We start from the raw sequence: 21,264 nt of genomic DNA on the forward strand, positions 1-21,264 counted from the left end.
CCAACCTTACAGCAACAGAGTTTCCCACAGACTTACACTCTACGTGTGGTGGGCTTCCCCTGTGGGATATATATACCAGTTCACATTTACAGATCTGCATGTTTGTTGCATAAAACCATCAGTCGATTTTCGAGTTGGTCTGAATGAAATTGTAAATTCATTCTATGCCACTAGGTGCTGCTTTTGGAGCAGTAAAAATTGTAGTAACGGTAACGGCTCTACACAGAACAGCACTGCGCTCACAAGCACTGCTTTATCAGGTATGATGAAATGGAAATTAAATGGACCAATCGGACCAATCACCGCAGATTAGCATCATGCAAAGGAGGGGTTTGGAAAAAGTAATCATTGAGCGAATCGTTTGGGAGTCGTTCAGCAAATAAGGTAAGGATAAATGCATATTATAAGACAATGAAGGTGTTTTTTGACCTTGCATGCATGTCAAACTGTTGTTGGGGACTCCCAAAACCAAAATACTGTATGAACCTTTCATAACCCATAATAGGGGCACTTTAAACACTTACAACAATGAATTCAGAATGCAACTATAAGAATGCTGACACATAATACACTAAGAAATTACTTTATTCTGCTATATAAATCTGCTCACTGATGACCTGTTTCCTGTAATGCTTATTTTTACTTATTTATTTTTTAATGTCTTTGTGTAGTTATCGCTACATACCTCAGCAGATAAATTTGAGATAGCGTTATTAAATACAGTATACTCCAGAGCCTGGAAAATATACCAGCATCTTAGGCCACAGGCAGGGGAAAGACCCTGGACGGACAGCCAGTTCATCAAAGGGCTCACACTTAGAATTCATGCTGTCAAATTGTATTGTCTTCAATTCACCTATGCTTCATGTCTTTGGATTGTGGAAAAAGCCCACATAGACACATGAAGAACATATAAACCCAGAAGGTCTCCTGCACCGACTTGTACATCAGTTTACATCGCATGCAGTTGCTTAATGACAAACATAATGCAGGAGGATGACTGACTGTGTGACGTAGTCTATGCAGTTTAATGCCCCTAAAAGGCATTTTAAATATGAGTTTTTGTCTTATTTTTATATCTTTTGATAGAGTTTAGCAATATCACAATATCAATAAGTGCTGGGGGTTTTTTTGTTTGTTTTTTTCTAAAACTGCACGATTGCAAATGTTATATTGATTTTATGCTGACAGAATTGCCTGTACATCCCTTGTGAAAAGTAGTTCTCCCTGATCCTAACTGATAATTCTGTTGTTTCTGCTTCAATTGTTTGCTCTTTTCTCCTCGTACAATCATGCAGACATTGTTTTTGTATTCATGTTTTTTGTATTATTATTTATTTTCATGTACTTGAGTTTGCCATTTAAATAAAATAAAAAATAAAACTTGTTTACAAAAATGTTTATATTGATTTTATACAATAGTTAAATAAACAAGAATATTATGTTTTTATGTTTTGTGTTATTTTGCAAATGAAAATACGGTTTCACTTTATTTTGATGGTCCCTTTAACACATTCTGTTGACTGTAAGTAACACTGCACCTACATTTCTACTAACTCTCATTAGAGTGTTAGTAGAGCATTAGTGGACTGGTAGGGTTAGGGTTAGAATAAATTGACGTACTTGCAAAATTACTTACAGTCAGTGTCTGTGACTGTGAGTCTGTGAGAGTCTCTGTTGGGAGACCATCATAAGAAAGAGTTAGCAGATATGAAGCAGACAGTCTACTAATACTAGAAAGAGTTTATTGACATGTAGTTGCAACATTACTTAGTGTCAACAGAATGTTCAAAAGGTAACATCAAAATAAAGTGTTACCGAAAATACTTCCAAACAATTTCACAGCAGAATTGTTGTGCATCTCTGAGCAACACACAACAGTGTTTCATTACTGAATAAATCCAGAGTTTTGAACGAAACGAGTATGCCAATGATTCAGTGCCATAAAGAGAGTAGTTCTATTATGACAACTCTCTGAAGATTTTAGCATGCTAATGGATATTACAATGTTAATGTATTTGGTCTTGGCGGAATAGATATGCTATAGAAGAGCCAGAGCCCCGGCCCCCATCATGTGCACCTTCTACAGAGGCACCATCGAGAGCATCCTAACTAGCTGCATGGCGCTTGCCACGCATCCTGCCGCAAGTCACTTCAACGCATAGTGAGAGCAGCAGAGAAAATCGTTGGTGTCTCTCTCCCCTCCCTCCAGGAAATCTACAGCACCCGTCTCACCCACAAAGCCCTCCGCATAGCAGGTGATCCCACCCACCCGACACACAGCTTCTCCAGTCTGCTGCCATCAGGGAGGAGACTGCGGAGTCTCCAGGCGAGGACCAGTAGACTGAAGGACAGCTTCATACATCATTCTGTCAGGAAGCTGAACTCCCTCCCGTCCTTTTTTTTTTGTTTTATTTAACTGGTTTGCACTCTATCTGCCATGTGCCTTATCTCTTTTTTTAATTTTCTACAATGTCCTTAGACTGACAAGCTCCTCTTGCACTATATATATACACTCTATACATATACACATATATCTGCACAGTTTTGTTTTATTTAACTGTTTTGCACTCTATCTGCCATGTGCCTTATGCCACTTTATCTATCTCTTTCTTTATTTTTCTACAATGTCCTCATTTGTATATCTATATAGTTGTATGTACATATGTTTAAACTGTACTTATCTGTATTTGCACGTCTACTGTCAGTGTCTTAAATGTTAACTGTATGGACCAAGGGTCTGAGTAACGCAATTTCAATTCTCTGTATGTATGTGCCGTACATGTGGAAGAATTGACAATAAAGCAGACTTGACTTGACTTGACTTGCTACATTGCTGCTGCTGAATTGAACGTGGATATTATGTGTCGTCGCTGCTGTCCACCATCTTGCCTGACAGCTACAGCCAGTCTCCACAGAAATCCATGTTAAAACGGGGTAAAAAAATATAGACTGAATTTAAACTAAATATAAAAATGTGCACAGGGTTAAAGGATCATGAAACCCAGGAACACATTTTTTCACAGACTGCATTTCAGTGAAAACACTAATAGCACTCATAAATGTTAACAATAAGTGGAAAATTTATAATTTTTTTAATTTTTCTGAGCAATTTCGTTCTTCCGGGTTGAAAAGCGAAGACTAGGTTACGCCATGTGATGTGATGTAGAGCTCGCCCTCGGAGTGTGTTATTAGGCTTTTTTGGGGGAAGTCATAGCCTAATGGTTAGAGAGCCGGACTCGTAATCCAAAAGGTTGTGGGTTCGAGTCTCGGGCCGGCAGGGATTGTAGGTGGGGGGAGTGAATGTCCAGCGCTCTCTCCACCTTCAATACCACGACTGAGGTGCCCTTGAGCAAGGCACCGAATCCCCAACTGCTCCCCGGGCGCCGCAGCATAAATGGCTGCCCACTGCTCCGGGTGTGTGTTCACGGTGTGTGTGTGTTCACTGCTGTGTGTGTGCACGTTGGATGGGTTAAATGCACAAATTCCGAGTATGGGTCACCATACTTGGCAGTATGTCACTTCACTTCACTTGTTTGAACAAAATCTGTGCAGAACCGATCACCGGTGATCACTGCGAGATGCATGCTGGTTTGAAAAGTGTCCGCGTTACGTCCTCCTTGCTCTGATGTCATGCTGACGTGTGCCAAAAAACACGGCGAGGCGGCTGTGTTGGATTGTGCAGTCGAGTTGCTCTCCACCGATTGTGCTGATCAAAAGCACGATGGGAAATGACTGACTAACGACACAGCTTAATGCTCATTGGTTCAGACAACCATGATGCTGCTTTCTCTTCTAAAATGTTTTATTTTTTATCTGATTTCATGCAATTATGTATTTAAATTATGCATGAATATTCCCAAACACTATGACAGTGCAATCTCTGTGTGAGATATGTTATTGTTGTCATATTTCTATAAACATTTTAAATACATGTTTGTATTAATGTAGAAATAGATGATAAATACACATTTTGTATGGAATTAAATAGCAAGCACTTTGAGTGTCTTGTTCATCATATTTATATTCATATAAAAGCAACAGAACTGAAATTCTAATGGGTGCCCTAAGCAGGATTGTATTGTTGGGACCCCTCTCTAAAATATTATGGAAGTAAAACACAAAAACCACCTATAGGGCTCAAAATAGTACTTTAATAAAATATAAAAGTAAATAAATAAATTATAATTAAATTGTATTATTAAACAAATTACAATTTTAGCTCTAGACAGTTACCTATGGCTATTATTTTATTAATACAGTTGTCTGATTAATTTTATAGTTTCAAGCATTCAGAAATCACACAAAAGAAAATTGAGCAGTTTTACTACAATAAAACCGTGGTTCCCTTCCAGGAACTCGAGCTGCGTCGAACGCTACGGGGAACGCCTTCAGCGTGACCGCGCTCTGAACCAGAGTGTAAAAATGTCCAATGAAAGGGCGAGACGTCATAGGCGGGTGACGTCACTGACCGGAAAGCATATAAGCACGTGCGGTGGAGCCGGCCTTTTCGTTATTCAGCAACCGCTTCTCTGTCTGTGTGTATTGTCTTTGCATGTTGTGAGTCTTATTTAGTGTTGTTTGTCCTGCACAATCACTTGAATAGGCTCCATCAATATGTGCAAGCACTGGGGCGATAGCAGATCGCATTCCGGGCTGTGTGTTCCTCCCTGCACACATTATATCACTGCTTGGGATACACGCAGTCTGTGTGTGGTCTGCTTGAGAGCAGAGCGCGCAGATTCAGCTCTCGAGGGAGCTGACTGCCCGTTTGTGAGCTTTTCAATTCTTATGCCTGCTCTCTGAAGGCTCTCTTTAAAAAAAAAGAAAAAAAGAGAGGAGTGAGTTTCACTAGCGCTGTAGGAAGGCAGGCGAGCCCCTATCCTCTTCCCTTCCGTAGACCTGTCCTCCTCCGAGGAGGTGGACGCGTCAGTGAAACAGTGCTTGCACAAGCATATTATGAATGAGAACGGCGCGCAGTCAGCTCTAAAAAAAGGGGGCCGATTGTGTTTCTCTCCGCTGTACATCTCACATTCCCGCCGATGCTGAGGCACGGCGGCGAGTGTGAGTGCAGGGATCGCAGCGCGCGTTGCCGAGGCGCGTACGTTATGTATTCTCATTCATATCAGAGCGATGCCCCGGGTGGAACAGACGCTCGCGAGCTATCTGTCCCCTTGCGTGGCGTTGTCTCTGAAGGCTCGCGGCTGCAGGTCAGGCTGGTGCGTGTCTGCACACCGGAAAAAAAAAGAAAAAAAGAAAGAGAGTGTTGCAGGCGCACCAAGCTGACGTACCTGCTTAGAGAGCTGGATGAGGGATTGGGGCTCAACTTGATTGAAATATAAGTTGGTCTCTGAGCTCCCTAGAAACGCTGTCTGTGGTCGACCCTATCTGACATGAAGGAGAAGATAGGGTTTTCCTCATGGACGCCCCGCTTGCGCCTTCTGGCCTGTTCGGCGACTCCGTCAATGCGGTCGTCGACAGGTACCAGGAGGCTCGTAGACAAGCGGCGGCGTTTCAGCGGTTTCTCCCTCGCCATTCTCCAGCTCAGGGGGCTGCTAGGCAGGAGCAGCCCTCGCCGCGTGCCAGCCCCTCTTTAGAGAGGTGCAAAACAGAGCGTGGCTACTCGCACCCCACCGAGGTGGGGCTGTGGTGGCTAACGCTCTGGGTCGGGGACCTCTAAGGCTAAGCCGGATCTGCGGACCGTTCTTAAGTCTAAGGGGGTTCTCGGCCAAGAAGCCTACGGGCGTGGGAGATCAGTCTGCCAACCCTGCCAGAGTTCCAGGGCGCAGCTGGCTCCAGCGAGCAATGTTCTCAGTTTCTTCCGCCCCGAAGTGTAGCGGAGCTGAGAAGCTCGCCACCCCTGCTGGGGTCTCTAGAGCTTCTGGTTCGGCTGTCTCCTGCCGGTCCTCCGCTTCAGGGCACCGAGCTAGCAGCTCTAGGCACGCCAGAGGCCAGTCTCGAGAGACTGGTTCCCTTAGGAGACCATCGGGCAGCGTGGGAACTACTACCGATGTGTCTCTTTGGGTCCTGCCTTGCAGGGTCTGGTTCTTTAGCTTGGTCTTCCTAGGAATGACGCGGGTCTGAGGACCGTCGTTCATTAGGAGGCTGAGGCTGAGGCAGTCCTGGTGCTGTGCCCAGGACTTACGAGGGCAGACCCCTCTGGGGCAGATACGTTGCCGAGGCGCATTACGTGTGGAAGTTCTGGCCTCTGAGGGGGCGCAGCTCATAGCTTCCGGTCTCTCAACCGAGGTTGCTGAGACCATCTTCCAATCCAGAGCTCCCTCTACGAGGAAATTGTATGCCCTGAAGTGAAAATATTTCACTTCTTGGTGCGGAGACCGCCACCTTGACCCAGTTAACTGCCCGTTTGGTACAGTGCTGCAGGTCCTGCAGGCCCGTTTCTCCGCAGGGGTAACTCACTCCACCCTGAAGGTTACGTGGCGGCTTTATCGGCCTACCATGCCCTTCTCGGTGGCCTTACAGTGGGTCGACACCCCCTGGTTACATGTTTCCTCCACGGTGCGCTGAGGCTGAGGCCTCCTGTACGACGTGTCCCTACGGGGACCTGGCTGTGGTCTCTTAAGAGAGTGGGGATTTGTAGGCCCTTCATGGCCCCTTCTTATCTCGTCTTTGCCCCTGGTCGGGCCAAAGCATTTTTCTACCCTCGAGCGGGTTATTTCCTAGATCCCCTCTTCTATACCACGGCCTGTCGTGCTGCAGGCCCTCAGTCCTCCTCCCTTTCGGGAGCCTGACCAGCGGAAGCATAACTGTGTGTGTCCAGTGCGAGCACTGGACGCATACGTCCACAGAGCTGCTGTTGAGAAGGACGGACCAATTGCTAGTTTGCTTCGGTCCTCCTAAGCGGGGTCTGCCTGCTTCTAGGCAGACCCTTAGCAGGTGGATTGTGGATACTATTTCCTTGGCTTATGAATCTTCAGGCATCCCTTCGCCTCTGGGGCTTAAGGCCCATTCAACTAGGAGTATGGCGGCCTCCAAGGCCTTTCTGGCAGGGGTTTCGATGCAGGATATCTGCAATGCTGCGGGTTGGTCCACGCCCCTCACCTTTGTCCGGTTCTACGGTCTTGATCTCAGGGCCACTCCCGGCTCTTCTGTTCTCTCGCCCTCATTGTGCTCCTAGTGATACACACAGGGCAGCTATTTGGAAATCTGGTGGCGTTGGCATCTCGTTCCCCGTAGCGTTCGACGCAGCTCGAATTCCTGGAAGGGAACGTCTCGGGTTACGTATGTAGCCCTGGTTCCCTGAAGGGAACGAGACGCTGCGTCTCTAGGCCATACTTCCTGTATCCCTGCGAGCGGTTGCTTCATTCCTGGAAGCAAACGCCGGCTCCCCCGCACGTGCTTATATGCTTTCCGGTCAGTGACGTCACCCGCCTATGACGTCTCACCCTTTCATTGGACATTTTTACACTCTGGTTCAGAGCGCGGTCACGCTGAAGGCGTTCCCCGTAGCCTTCGACGCAGCGTCTCGTTCCCTTCAGGGAACCAGGGTTACATATGTAACCTGAGACGTTAATTTTTGTAAGGGTTGTGATGTCCACATGTTTTGAAGATAGAGGCTTGTAGAATTTCTATCGCAAAAAGTTGGCCAAAAAATAAAGATTAAGTGTATATTTGAATTAGCTTAAATGTTTGGTCAATATAAAAAGGACTTGATCGTTCTGTAAGTGTATTTCCAGGCCTTTGGCTCTCTGTACAGGCATTTGTAACAATATGTAATGTAATCATCTAAACTGTTTATTTTGTATTATATTATGTATTTTAACAGTGTTTTTCAATGAAACCATATAATTATTAACCAATCATTATTGCCTCATTGTTTTTATATTATGCATTTTAAGTCATTTTAAAGGCTGTTGTTGGCTTAGGTCTGTTTTTATAACCAAAAAAAATATTATCTTAATACTTCTTTATAAACTATTAGTTGAAGTAACAAAACCATGGTTAATTTGTGGTTACCATGTCTACAAGAACAATGATTTTTGGTTTTATTTGTGGTAAAACCATGGCTAGTTTTCGTAAGAGAACATTATATGCGTTGTTGGTGGTTAAATTATTACCGACATTAAAACACGTTATTAACGTCAACAGCCAAAAAAAGTTTCCAAAAAATTCCTTCAGTTAACATGAAAATTTCTATTCATACTTCTTCAGAATGCCCAAGACTCTGTCTTTGTCAACTGTCATAACATAGAGAAAATGACATGAGAAAATGAATGGCAAAGTCTGTCACAATGCATTATAGCACTGACTATTCTTTGACGTTTATGCAGGCATTATTCTATTTATATCCGAGATAACATGAACATTTCTATTCATACTTCTTCAGAATGGCAAAGTCTGTCACAATGCATTATAGCACTGACTATTCCTTGACATTTACATAGGCATTATTCAAATTCCTTCAGAGTTAACATGAACATTTCTATTCATACTTCTTCAGAATGCCCAAGCCGCAGTCCGTGTCAACTTTCAATGGGTTTTACTGTAAAATTAAAGAGAAAAAGAAAGGCAAAATCTGTCACAATGCATTATAGCACTGAACATTCCTTGAAATTTATGCAGGCATTATTCAAATTCCTTCAGAGTTAACATGAAAATTACAATTCATTCTTCTTCAGGACACACAAGACTCTGTCCGTGTCAACTTTCACTGGGTTTTACTGTAGAATTTTTGATTTTATGGTCTCAAGCATTCAGAAATCACGCAAAAGAATATTGAGCAGTTTTACTAAGAAAACCATGGTTAATTTTTGTAAGGTTTGTGAACTATAATTTCTCATTTGTGAACTGAGAAATTATAGCGGCTGGGTCATCTATAGCAAAAAGGTGGCCAAAAATTAAAGATTAAGTGGAAATTTGAATTAAAATTTTGGTCAATAGCCTATTAAACAAGGATATATATGATCGTCCTGTAAGTATAACAGCAGCAATTACCAGGCCTTTGGCTCCCTTTGCAGGGCATTTGTAATAACATGCAATGTTGAAAAAAACAATAGACACCATCCCAAAATGTGTAATGGTTTTACTGGTTATAATGGGATAATATATTGGTTTTAATGGAAACTGTAATGGACCCTGTTGTTCACCTTCTATTGATGGCTTGTTAAAACCTATAAATCCTAATGGAATATGACCCAAAACACACTACAGAAAACCACTTTTTAATGGTTTTAATGGTTAAAAGTATATTTTTTGTAATGGTATTTGTGATTCATTTGTGATGGTATTAGAATTGTTTAATTGTTTTTATATAATGCATTTTAAGTAATTTAAAAAGGCATAAAAATATAAATAAATAATCAAAATAAAAAAATAAAAAAAATAATAATCTTAATACTTCTTTCTATATTATTATTTGATGTAACAAAACCATGGTTAATTTGCGGTTACCGTGGCTATAAGAACTATTATTATTTTTTTATTCGTGTTAAAACCGTGGCTAACTTTCATAAGGGAACATATGGAAACTCGGGGAGAATATTAGATATGTTGGTGATGGTGGAATTATTACCGACATTAAAACACGTTATTAAACACACCTAATATAGGTCTTCTGTATTACTAGAAACTTCCAGGCAGGTGTTTTGGAGCTGGTTGGAGCTATTTACTGTGCAGGACAGTGGCTCTCCAGGAGTGGAGTTTGACACATGTGGTCTAGTGTATGAATTACATCAGTTTTTTTGTTTTGTTTTGTTTGTTTGTTTGTTTGTTTTTTCAGGTAATTGAGTGTATCATCTAGGCATTTTAAGTGTATTTAATTTTTTTTATTTTTTTTAATGTGAACACTAGTCACACTATTTGTATAAAAAAAAACAGCATGGAATAGTGCAAAGTACAGAACACACCAATAACTTGCTTTGTTTCTGAATCAATCAGCTGTTTGTCATACCTAGTCACTGTATTGATTCTGTTTGCACTGTTTTCACTGTTAGTTCATTCGTTGTCATGGTTATTGATTTGATTTCATCATTATGTTCAGGTGTGTTTCATTAATTATCCTCATTTGGTCTGTATTTATATTCCTGTCTGTTCAGTTTAGTCTTTGTCTGGTATTGTGAATGTTTGCATTTGTGCGAGTCGATTACTTTCTTCTATGGATTTATCGTTTGTGTGGATTTATTAAAGACTGTGAAACCTTCTTCATCTTTGTGCACGTTTATCATCGACACTAGAAGAATGACACCATTTGAATGAATGATTGAATGACTCAATAAGACATGACTTACTGGCCACCTACTGGTAGTTTTAGTTCCCTTCCAGGAACTTCGAGCTGCGTCGAAAACGCATATGGGAACGCCTTCAGCTTGACCAGGCTCTGAATATGATGTGTAATCAGTCAAACAAGGGCGAGGCGTCACGGGCGGGGTGACATCACGACCAGGAAGCATATAAGCACGTGCGGCGGAGCCGGCTTCAGCTTTTTGTCATTCAGCGAAGCGCTCTGTGTGTGTCAGTCTTATTTACTGTTGTTTGTCCTAGTTTTAAGTGGAAAGCATTCAGTATCATGCCAAAGCCAAGGGCAAGCTCAGGGGTGAAGCTTTCAGACCACGTTTTGAGTCGTGTGTGCATCCTTGCCCTCGCTATATCACGAGCGAGGACACACGCGATTTGTGCGTGGTCTGCCTGGGTGCGGAGCACGCAGAATCGGTCTCCGCACCCGGAGGGCTCTCTTCGAGAAGGGAGCCTTCGCGAGCTCCCCACGCGATGCCGGTCCCGCTGCTGCCGAGGCAGAGCGGCGGCTGCACTCGTGGGGCTCGCAGGCTGATCTGGCTGGCGAGTGTGAGACGGGCATGTCCTTATCTCCTCCCGTATCCGCCAGATCTGGCGCCCCGTCTCTCGGTGTGGAAGCGGTCTCTTCCCCCGAGACGAGGGCTCAATGCTTCGTCTCTCTTCCTCTGAGGAGGTTGATGTGACAAGCGTTCACGAGGTTTCGCCGCCTCTGTCACCCCAATATGATAAAACTATGAGCGTTGTAAGCTGCAGTGTTTGCACAAGCATAAAATGAATAAAGCCGGTCCCGCTTCTGCCTTTAAATCAGAGAAAAAAAGGCAGAGCGGCGGCTGCGCTCGCGGGGCTTGCGGAGAGAAAAAAAAGAGAAAAAGGCTGATCTGGCTGGCGAGAGTCAGACGGGCATGTCCCTATCTCCTCCCGCGCCTGATCTGGCGCCCCGTCTCTCGGTTCGGAAGCGGTCTCTTCCCCCGAGACGAGGGCTTGACGCTGCGTCCTCTGAGGAGGTTGATGTGACGAGCGTTGACGAGGTTTCGCCGCCTCTCTCGCCCCAGAGAGCTACTTCTACACAGGAGCCTTCCGTTTTCCCCGATATCCTCACCGAGGTGTCGAGATCGCGGGTGAAATCTTTTCGTCCCGGCCAGTCGTTCCCGCGGGAACTGAATGAGCGCGGGTATGCGGCGATGCCGCGGGTTGAACAGACGCTTGCGAGCTATCTGTCTCCCTCCACGGCATCGACTTTGAAGGCTCCTGCTCTGCTTACAACATCTTTGGTGGGCAGAGGGTATGCGCGCTCTCTAAACTCAGGTGGCTGCTGGGCGGGCGCAGCCTCCTCCGCATACCAGCTCCTCGCGCAAAAGGTCCTGACGGGCGAGCCCCAGGACCGCGGAGGGCGACCCCTACTGGGGTGGAGTGGCTTGCACCGCCGCACTCGGTGACCACTTCACCTCGGTGCCCTCCAGGGACTTGTCTGCTGACCCTGCCGCTGTTCCAGGGCACAGCCGGTCCCAGCGAGTATATTTCTCAGGTTTGTCCGCCCGGCAGCGCGGAGCCGAGAAACTCGCCTCAGCCGCCAGATTACGCGTCTCCTGTGGTGGTGAAGCAGATTTGGGGTATTTTCGGCCAGGCCCAGGTGGACCTCTTTGCGACTCAAGAGTCAGCACAATGTCCTCTCTGGTCCTCGCTGACCCCTCCAGCACCTCCGGGACTGGACGCTATGGTACAGACGTGGCCGAGGCTCCGTCTGTACGCCTTCCCCCCGATCGCTCTGCTCCCTGGAGTTCTGGCGAGAGTGCGCCGGGACGAGGTCAGTCTACTGTTAGTAGCACCGTTCTGGCCGGGCCGAGTATGGTTCTCGGGCCTGATATCTCTCCTCGACGGCACTCCGTGGGAAGTGCCCGTCAGGAGGGACCTCCTCTCACAGGCCGGGGGCACCGAGGTGCACCCTCGCCCGGAGTGATGGAAGCTGTTGGTGTGACCCCTGAGGGGGCACAGCTCATAGCTTCCGGTCTGTCAACCGAGGTTGTCGAGACCATCCTCCAATCCAGAGCTCCCTCTACGAGGAAACTGTACGCCTTGAAGTGGAGGCTCTTCACTTCTTGGTGCGGGGACCGCCAGCTCGACCCAGTCAACTGCCCCGTTGGTGCAGTACTGGAGTTCCTGCAGGCCCGTTTCTCCGCAGGGGTAACCCATTACACTGTTAAGGTCTACGTGGCAGCTATTTCATCATACCACGCCCTTACCGGTGGCCAGTCAGTGGGTAGACACCCCCTGGTTACAAGTTTCCTCCGCGGTGCGCTGAGGCTGAGGCCTCCGGTACGATCTCGTCCCTACGTGGGATCTGGCTGTGGTTCTGGAGGCTCTGTGCAATGCACCTTTCGAGCCCATTCAGGAGATAACTGAGAGACTCCTCACTATCAAGACCGTTTTCTTATTGGCTATCACCTCTCTGAGGAGGGTGAGTGACCTTCAGGCCCTGACTACGGCCTCTATTCACTTTGCGCCCGGTTCGGCGAAAGTATTCCTCTACCCCCGCGTGGGGTATGTTCCGAAGGTCCCATCGGTCGTTCCACAGCCGGTCGTACTGCAGGCCTTCTGTCCTCCTCCCTTCGGGGAGCCAGACCAGGAGAAGCACAACCGTATGTGTCCAGTGCGAGCACTAGACGCATACATCCACAGGTCCTCCCTGTGGAGAAAGCGGACCAGCTGCCCGTGTGCTATGGTCCGCCTAAGAGGGGTCTTCCTGCTACGAAGCCCTCCTCTTAGTAGGTGGATTGTGGGTGCCATGGCTTTGGCATACGAGACCTCTGAGCTCCCCCCGCCGGTGGGAGTCAGAGCGCACTCAACCCGAGGTGTGGCGGCCTCCGAGGCCTTCTGGGCAGGTGTTCCATGCAGGACATCTGCAACGCAGCTGGGTGGTCCACGCCCCTGACTTTCGTTAGGTTCTATGACCTCGACATCCGAGCCACTCCCGGCTCCTCTGTCCTTTCGTCCTGACACCAGGCAGGGACTTGTCAGTCTGGCGGCGTTGGTATCTCGTTCCCATATGCATTTTCGACGCAGCTCGAAGTTCCTGGAAGGGAACGTCTCAGGTTACGTATGTAACCATGGTTCCCTGAAGGGAACGAGACGCTGCGTCGCGTTGCCACACTTCCGGCATCCCTGCCAGCGCTTGCTTCATGACTTGAAGCTGAAGCCGGCTCCGCCGCACGTGCTTATATGCTTCTTGGTCGTGACGTCACCCCGCCCGTGACGCCTCGCCCTTGTTTGACTGATTACACATCATATTCAGAGCGTGGTCACGCTGAAGGCTTTCCCATATGCGTTTTCGACGCAGCGTCTCGTTCCCTTCAGGGAACCATGGTTACATAAGTAACCTGAGACGTTTTGTATGAGAAAAAAAATATATTTCAATGTTTATTTAAAATCATTGTTTTAATGATCATTATTATGTAATCTTGAATCAGAATTCTTTTTTTTTTCTAAAGCAATTTTTCATTATGTCTGTTCAATGATTTTCTCATCTAACACAACAATGACTAAACATTCCATTGTAGTTGTAATTTCTCAGCCAAAACTGATGTACGATTAATTAGATTAAATTAATTAATCAGCACATTACATTATTAATTAGATTAAAAACTTTAATCACTCGATTGCCCTAGTGTATGCTATTATTCTATTTATGACAGTTATCTAATTGTTAGTGTATGTAATTCTCTTGTTATATTCCTGTTTCATGTTAACGTTTTTGCTTAAATAAGTTAAATATTCAGAGTAGTGTTGTCAAATGTATTGACTGCGATACCATTTGGTACTGAAATTTTAAAAACATCCATTTCCCGCAAACAATTGAGCACTGTTGAGCAGATTTTTAAACAGCACTGATTGCTCATTGTGTTCACAACAGATATCATATTCAACAGATATGACTGTGATTGTCTACAATGATCATCGCTTCACCCTCTTCACTGAGCACGCACACAGAAGCACACAGGAGTGTTTGAAAGCTGCGTCTATTAGCAGATCCATCACCATCAGTGGATCCCTAATGTATCTGCACATAGACAGATCCACCAATCAGCGCTGTTTAAGAATCTACTCAACAGTGCTCAAATGTTAGTGGGAAATGGGCGATTTTAAAATTTCAGTACCAAATAGTATTAATAGTAGTCTGTACTTTTGACGACATTAGTGAAGAGTATAGTTTCTTATCAATAATCATGTTTTTTTATCAATAATTTTGTTTTGTTTTTTTACCATTGTTAAATTCTGAATGTTGTGTGTTGAATAACCAATACTCAAAACGATTACTCCCATTTTCTACATTTCCTCCTCATTAAAATTCTTCAAGGAAGATATAAGAAAAATCTCCACATCAAACAATATTAAAAGTCTTTAAAAGAAAGAAACAAATAAATTAATAAAAAAATAAAATATATATATGTATATATATATTTACGTCTCAGGTTACGTATGTATATAAATATTACTGGTATTTTTTTTCAGAGCCATTTGTTAATAGAGCTACTGTCACTTTTAAATGAATCTAAAAACAAATGTTACATATTGCTTGTGTGTGATCTGCTGCTGTTTGGTGTCATTTATTAAATTCCTGAACTTAGATCCATGTTTCTGTCTGCCTTCTCTCCCTGCTACATTGCAATAAAAACTGCTAAAGAAAACCTTTTTCTCATGATAAAAGCGACTGTTTTCACTGTGGTAAATTACTCCCAGAGGAGGTTATCAAGGTTTACATATTCAGTGATAAGTACTGAGTTTGACGCATGAGGAAGTGAATGTATTTGCATATTGTTTGCCCTGTGCTGAAGCATCCATCAGCAAAGCAGCTCTTCTCATTACATCAAACTATACCTGAGTTACTGCTGAAAGAACAGTAAATGGACACACCGCTGCTTTGCTGTCATTATAATCTGAACGATTATTAAGACTATATTCGAAGAGTATGCAAAACTACAGGTGAAACTAACCACTCTTTTTGAGTTAATTTGTATTTTACTTAAATAGCTGATTTTTAAGATTCAAGTAGCTGTGTATGCTTTAAATGCAGTGAAACTCTTGTCTCTACATTATACCTGACACATGAAACCCTGGTTTGATAAAAGGATCTAAATCTTCAAATTATTGTAGCATATACACTATAATTTCACTCGCCGCTTCTTCCACAAATAGTAATACAGTAACAATACACAGTTTCCTCATGGCAACATGTGGCAAAATTTACACTGCTGCAGAATTAACAACAAACTGTTTCTGGTTCATGATGCATTGCTATTGGGTAGACACCATATAAGTACTTACACCTGTCAAGTAACAAACTGTGTGTAATACTCCCTGTAATTCATAGCAATAAATTCAGTTTAAATCCACTCTTAGTGTTTGAAATTAGTGTCAGACCGACTATCGCAATCACAGCCGTGCTGATATAGAGCTATATCACATGGCTATGAGTGTGATATTATGTTTATACAACAGCTCGATGTTATTTAAATACATAAAAAGAAGCAACCACAGAGTGTCTTAAAAAATGTGTGCAGAACTATTTCTTTCAGCCAATAGGGTTACCTAATTCAGAAAAGAAAACATTTTATACAGTTTTATCTAAAAGAAAAATTAATATCATAAAATTTGAATTTGAATGCCACTAGGCCAGGATACTGGCCCTCCAGGAATAGGTTTAGACACCCCTAGCATAGAATATCATGAGGGATCGACTATGATTAACTGCATCTGATAAAGCATTCTTCTTCATGTCAGTCTCATATTCATAATAAAACATTAGTTTAATGTCCAAGTTATATCTTTGTTGTAGTATCCTTTCAAAGTTTATGGGGATTTCCCGCTGGTCAGTGCATTTGTTGGTTAAGTCTAAAAATATAGACAATAAACAAGTTATGAAACGTTGCCTTCAGCCAAAATTATTGCTCTGGAACAAAAATTGATTAATCAGAACAAAGACTGCCTGTTATACATATACCCAAAACAAATTCTATCTCATGTGTATCTACTATAGAGTCAGAATCAATGGAAAATTCCAGAGGTAGAAGTAGGTAAAAGGCTTGTTCTCGGCTTGGTACATGATTGTGCACACATACACACACACATACATAGTTTTAACCCTCAAAATGTCAAATATATTACAAAATGCACTTTGTTGCTTTTCATTTTTCCACTCTAAAAATATATTTTGTGTACATGCTAAAAATATAAATAAAATTACAATAAACGATAAACGCATAATGTATAAAGAGTACTATTGCATACATATATTTATAATGAAATTGTATAAATATGTATAAAAACAAACTATAAGGAAATACAATGTTACTAAAACTTTTATGTAAATATTCAAACATATATTTTAGTAATATATTGGGGGATCAAATCTGCATTCCTTTTATTGCCAATACAATTCCAAAACTTCCCAAACTTTCTTACCTTTGTGTACAATCTCTGCCACAGTCAGTCGATAGTCCTGGGGCTCCTGCTCACTGGAGATTTGGAGACACTGCTCTCCCTTCAGTGGAACCAGCTCTAGCAGGGGATCCAAGCTTTCTACTCCACACAAGAGAATCACCACACTGGTCTCTGGTCGCAATACACGAGCCAGAAAGAACCGCCGGAGCTGGCATAGCCCCTCCAGCATGCCACGCGACAGGATAAGCAGCTTACATTTGTATCCACGAAGTCGCAGGAAGTCATCCCGGCGACTGGTCACCAAAGCAATATCATAACAACAGATGCCAGCCTCAGGAATGGGGCCTGCCAGATGGAAGCGCAGGTACGATGCCCACTGCTCAGCCTCTGCCTCATAGATGATCAGGAGATCTTCAGCTAAAAATGGAAAATTAACAATATTTCTCTAGTTTTGTTACATATGTAAAGAGAGTTTCATTTAAATTCTAAGTTTATTGTTTACTTTGTAATTATGTAAAATATTCCATCATATTGTGATTTCTGTTCTAGTTAGTGGTGCACTATAGCCTACTTTTTACAGACAAAACTTCAGTGCATAGCTCATCCCACACTGTTTGTCACATCTTCATGAATGTGTTGTCAAATTCTTATAGATGAGAGGTCTGTTATGACTTTTATAAGCCTTGGGGCCCATAGTGCCCATATTGACACAAGGATTGGCTCATTTAATTCATGCAGCCAAGCACTCTGGAAGTATCACCCTGGCAACTGTCTTGCCAAACCCTAGCAACCGTATAGCAACATGTACAAGCCATATTTCAGCAACAAGCTTTGGGTGGTATGGGTGTTGGCTCTATTGTAAACACTCAGAACAACCTAGCAACTGCCCAGTGTCAAGTGTTGCCATGGCAAGCACCACTTACATTTTGTTTTCCACTTCTTCCTCATTTTCTTACATTTCTTCTTCTGATTATTTTTTAAATCACCTAGTTTAAGTTATTTTTTAAGTAAGTTTTTATAAAGGTCTTTAACTATTAGCTATTATGTAACTCACTTAAACATTTTGAATAGTATTATATTAAAACTGTGGAATCTAACTGTATCTTAAATGTCTAAAATTAACTTACACGCAAATTGCATTTAGATTTGGGAATGCGTAGTGAATCTGTTTAATTTTAACAATTTATACTTGGTTTCAGCTATATCAGAGTTTAAAATATCTTCAGTTAAAGCAAATTTCACATTTACTCTTTAGTTGTAAACCATGAATCAACACACATTTATAACATATTTTTAAAGTTTCAGTGGTAAATTAACAGAACAACTAAGTTAAAACAAAGGTAAACTTACGTGTATTGCTCATCTCTCTGTCTCTGTACTGATGTGTGCTGCTATGTCCTATGACGGGGAGGGTGTTTGATCAAACAACAGCACTTTGTTTGACTGTACACTCTGACCAATCTCTCCACGGTCTGCTAGTTTCCGTGTCATGGAGGCACAGGTGTCTGAATGGTGAAGATTTCCTTTTACATGCATATTTATTTAAATATGGGAAGTGAAGTTTTTATGCTAATAAATAGAAATTATATAAAAAAATGTTCAGTCTCCATAATTTAATATTTTAAATATTCAATAGAGAGTGAATGAAGGGAGAGCGAGAGAGAGAGAGAGAGAGAGAGAGAGGGGAGGGCCTTGTGGGCTTTTTACAGTCAATGTAATTAGTCAGTGTGAGTTGGTTTCTCATACTCACTAGTTAACACTGCTTGTTGCACATTTTCACTCCCAACTGAACACATATTGATGCTTGGTCAGGACCCTTTGGGCATCACTTTTTGACACACAGGGTGCCCCTTTACCATCATTTTTTGGCATGCAGAGTCCTCTATTGCTTTAAATAAGAAACCTTTGCCGTCAATATGCAGACATGAAAGGCATTTGTAATTTTATCATCATTATTCAATTATATATTGTGTAATAATTTTGCCATTATTACTAATATGTTGGGGTGTGATTTTTCCTTGTAAACAGTCACAACAATTTTATTAGGGCCCAAGCCAGTAAGGCGCAGGGCCCTATTGTTCCCCTAAGGATTATTAGGGCCCAAGCCAGTAAGGCGCAGGGCCCTCTTGTTTTTCTAAGGATTATTTATTTATTTATTTATTTTCGACTATCCAGGCACTTTTGAGGGCCTTAACGTGCCCAAAAACTCTTGAAAATTGGCACGCACATTGGAATCCGCCACAGAGGCTGGGACCCGGGCGTGGCACAGCGGCTCTACGGCGCCCCCTGGAAAATTGTCAGAAAACTTGATGTATAGCTCACACATACTTGCACGTATTCATATAAAACTCGGTACACATATAGAACTCATTGAGCTGAACAACTTTCTTGGAAGATGGCGGCGCGATCGATCGCTGCGGCTGCTCCGGGTCCCAAAGACGGTGCTTTTATGTCGTTTAATGTCGTCTGTTCGTCTCCAAATAGTGTCAGTTTACCGCTAACTCTTAAGGAAATCACCCCAGAATTAATCTATGATCGCCTAAGTCTTTTGGATATCAGCAACGCTTACATACACCAACTCTCGCCGGCGGCTACTGAGAAGCTACGAGGCCTTTGTTTACTGCTGGAGCCGGACCTCGAGACCGCGGCCTCGCCTACTGACGCTACCCGCACAAGGCAGCGTCGCAAGCGGTGTGAGAGAGGACGGAAGCGCGGTAAGCGCGGAGGTATACGAGCTAGGCTAAGAGCTCAAGACCGGCTCTTCCAACACTCATGCTCTCAAACGTCCGCTCTCTGGAAAACAAACTGGACTTAATTCAACTCGGTCGATCTACACAGCATGAGGCAAGGGACTGTTGCGTGTTTGTTTTCACCGAAACATGGCTAAACGACAACATCCCGGACTCCGCCATTCAACTGCACGGGCTATCCCACTTCCGAGCGGACAGAGATTCATCACTGTCTGGTAAGACACGCGGAGGTGGCTTGTGTGTTTATATCAACAAAGACTGGTGTAACAATGCTGCGGTATTATCAAAACACTGTTCATCGCTGGTGGAGTTTATGGTTGTGAAGTGTCGACCGTTCTATCTGCCGCGGGAGTTCACGGCCATTGTTATCGTTGCGGTTTACATCCCCCCGTGTGCAAACGCTAAGGACGCGCTTCGTGAACTGTATAGCGCCATCAGTGAAACAACAAACAAAAAACCCCGACGCCTTTTTCATCATAGCCGGTGACTTCAACCACGCAAACTTAAAGACAGTTTTGCCAAAGTTCTACCAACATGTGAACTTTGCAACAAGGGAAAACAACACACTGGACTTTGTTTACACAACAGTTAAGAACGCTTACACGGCTGAACCCCGCCCCCACCTCGGGTACTCCGACCACATCACTGTTATGCTAATCCCAGCATATAGACCACTTCTCAAACTCACCAAACCGGTTGAAAAGCAGATCACAGTATGGCCAGACAATACCACCTCAGCACTGCAGGACTGCTTCCAGGACACAGACTGGAATATGTTTAAAGAGGCAGCCACCTACAAAAACCACACAGACCTGATTGAGTACACTGAAACTGTGACTGCTTACATCAAAAAGTACACTGATGATGTGACAGTCACCAAGAACATCACCACACGTGCAAACCAGAAGCCATGGATGACAGCAGAGGTTCGTGGGCTGCTAAAGACCAGAGATGAAGCATTCAGATCAGGAGATAAAGCAGCCCTCAAAACAGCAAGAGCCAATCTGTCCTGTGGCATCAAAAAAGCAAAACGGTCATATGCCCAAAAAATCAACAACCACTTCACAGACAGCAGAGACACACGGAGCCTGTGGCAAGCCATTCAGACCATCACAGACTACAAGCCCCCGCCACAGGCCTGTGATGAGGACACATCCCTCCCCGATGCACTCAACCACTTTTATTCACGGTTTGAAATGCAGAATGACACACCTGCACAAAAACTGCCCACACCTCCCAACGACCGGGCGCTCTGTCTGTCTCCAGCCGACGTAAGGAAGACCCTATCTAGGATTAACCCACGCAAGGCTGCGGGTCCTGACAACATACCTGGCCGTGTTCTGAGAGACTGTGCTGCACAGCTGACAGATGTCCTAACAGATATCTTCAACACCTCGCTGAGTCAGGCAGTCGTCCCCACGTGTTTCAAATCCACAACAATCATACCGGTACCAAAGAAATCACCTGTGTCCTGTCTCAATGACTACCGTCCCATAGCACTGACTCCAATCATGATGAAGTGAGAGGCTAGTCATGCATAACATCAAAACCAGCCTCCCCAACACACTCGACCCGCTCCAGTTTGCATACCGTCCAAACCGCTCTACGGACGATGCAATTTCCTCCACCCTCCACCTGGCTCTTACCCACCTAGAAAATAAAGACTCCTATGTTAGAATGCTGTTCATTGACTTCAGCTCGGCATTCAACACAATAATCCCACAACAGCTCATAAATAAGCTAAACCTGCTGGGCCTTAACAATTCCCTCTGTAACTGGATCCTGGACTTTCTAACTGGAAGACCTCAGTCAGTCCGTGTCGGCAACA

At 43.8% G+C, this 21,264-nt stretch overlaps 1 protein-coding gene across 1 annotated transcript in view; it reads right to left on the bottom strand.

Moving 5' to 3' along the window:
• The window catches only part of LOC306871044 (B-cell scaffold protein with ankyrin repeats-like), a 170,796-nt gene extending 152,717 nt beyond the window's left edge, over positions 1 to 18,079 (bottom strand). Inside the window, exons 1-2 of the mRNA XM_079418714.1 lie at positions 18,037 to 18,079; positions 16,708 to 17,103 (exon numbers count right to left, since the gene is read on the bottom strand). Coding sequence (XP_079274840.1) covers positions 16,708 to 17,103; positions 18,037 to 18,049 — 409 coding nt within the window. The 5' untranslated portion in view covers positions 18,050 to 18,079. The remainder of the gene's footprint in view (positions 1 to 16,707; positions 17,104 to 18,036) is intronic.
• Positions 18,080 to 21,264: the final 3,185 nt, after the last annotated feature.

Source organism: Barbus barbus, assembly GCF_936440315.1.
Source record: "Barbus barbus genome assembly, chromosome: 1".
NCBI classification, from domain to species: Eukaryota; Metazoa; Chordata; class Actinopteri; order Cypriniformes; family Cyprinidae; genus Barbus; species Barbus barbus.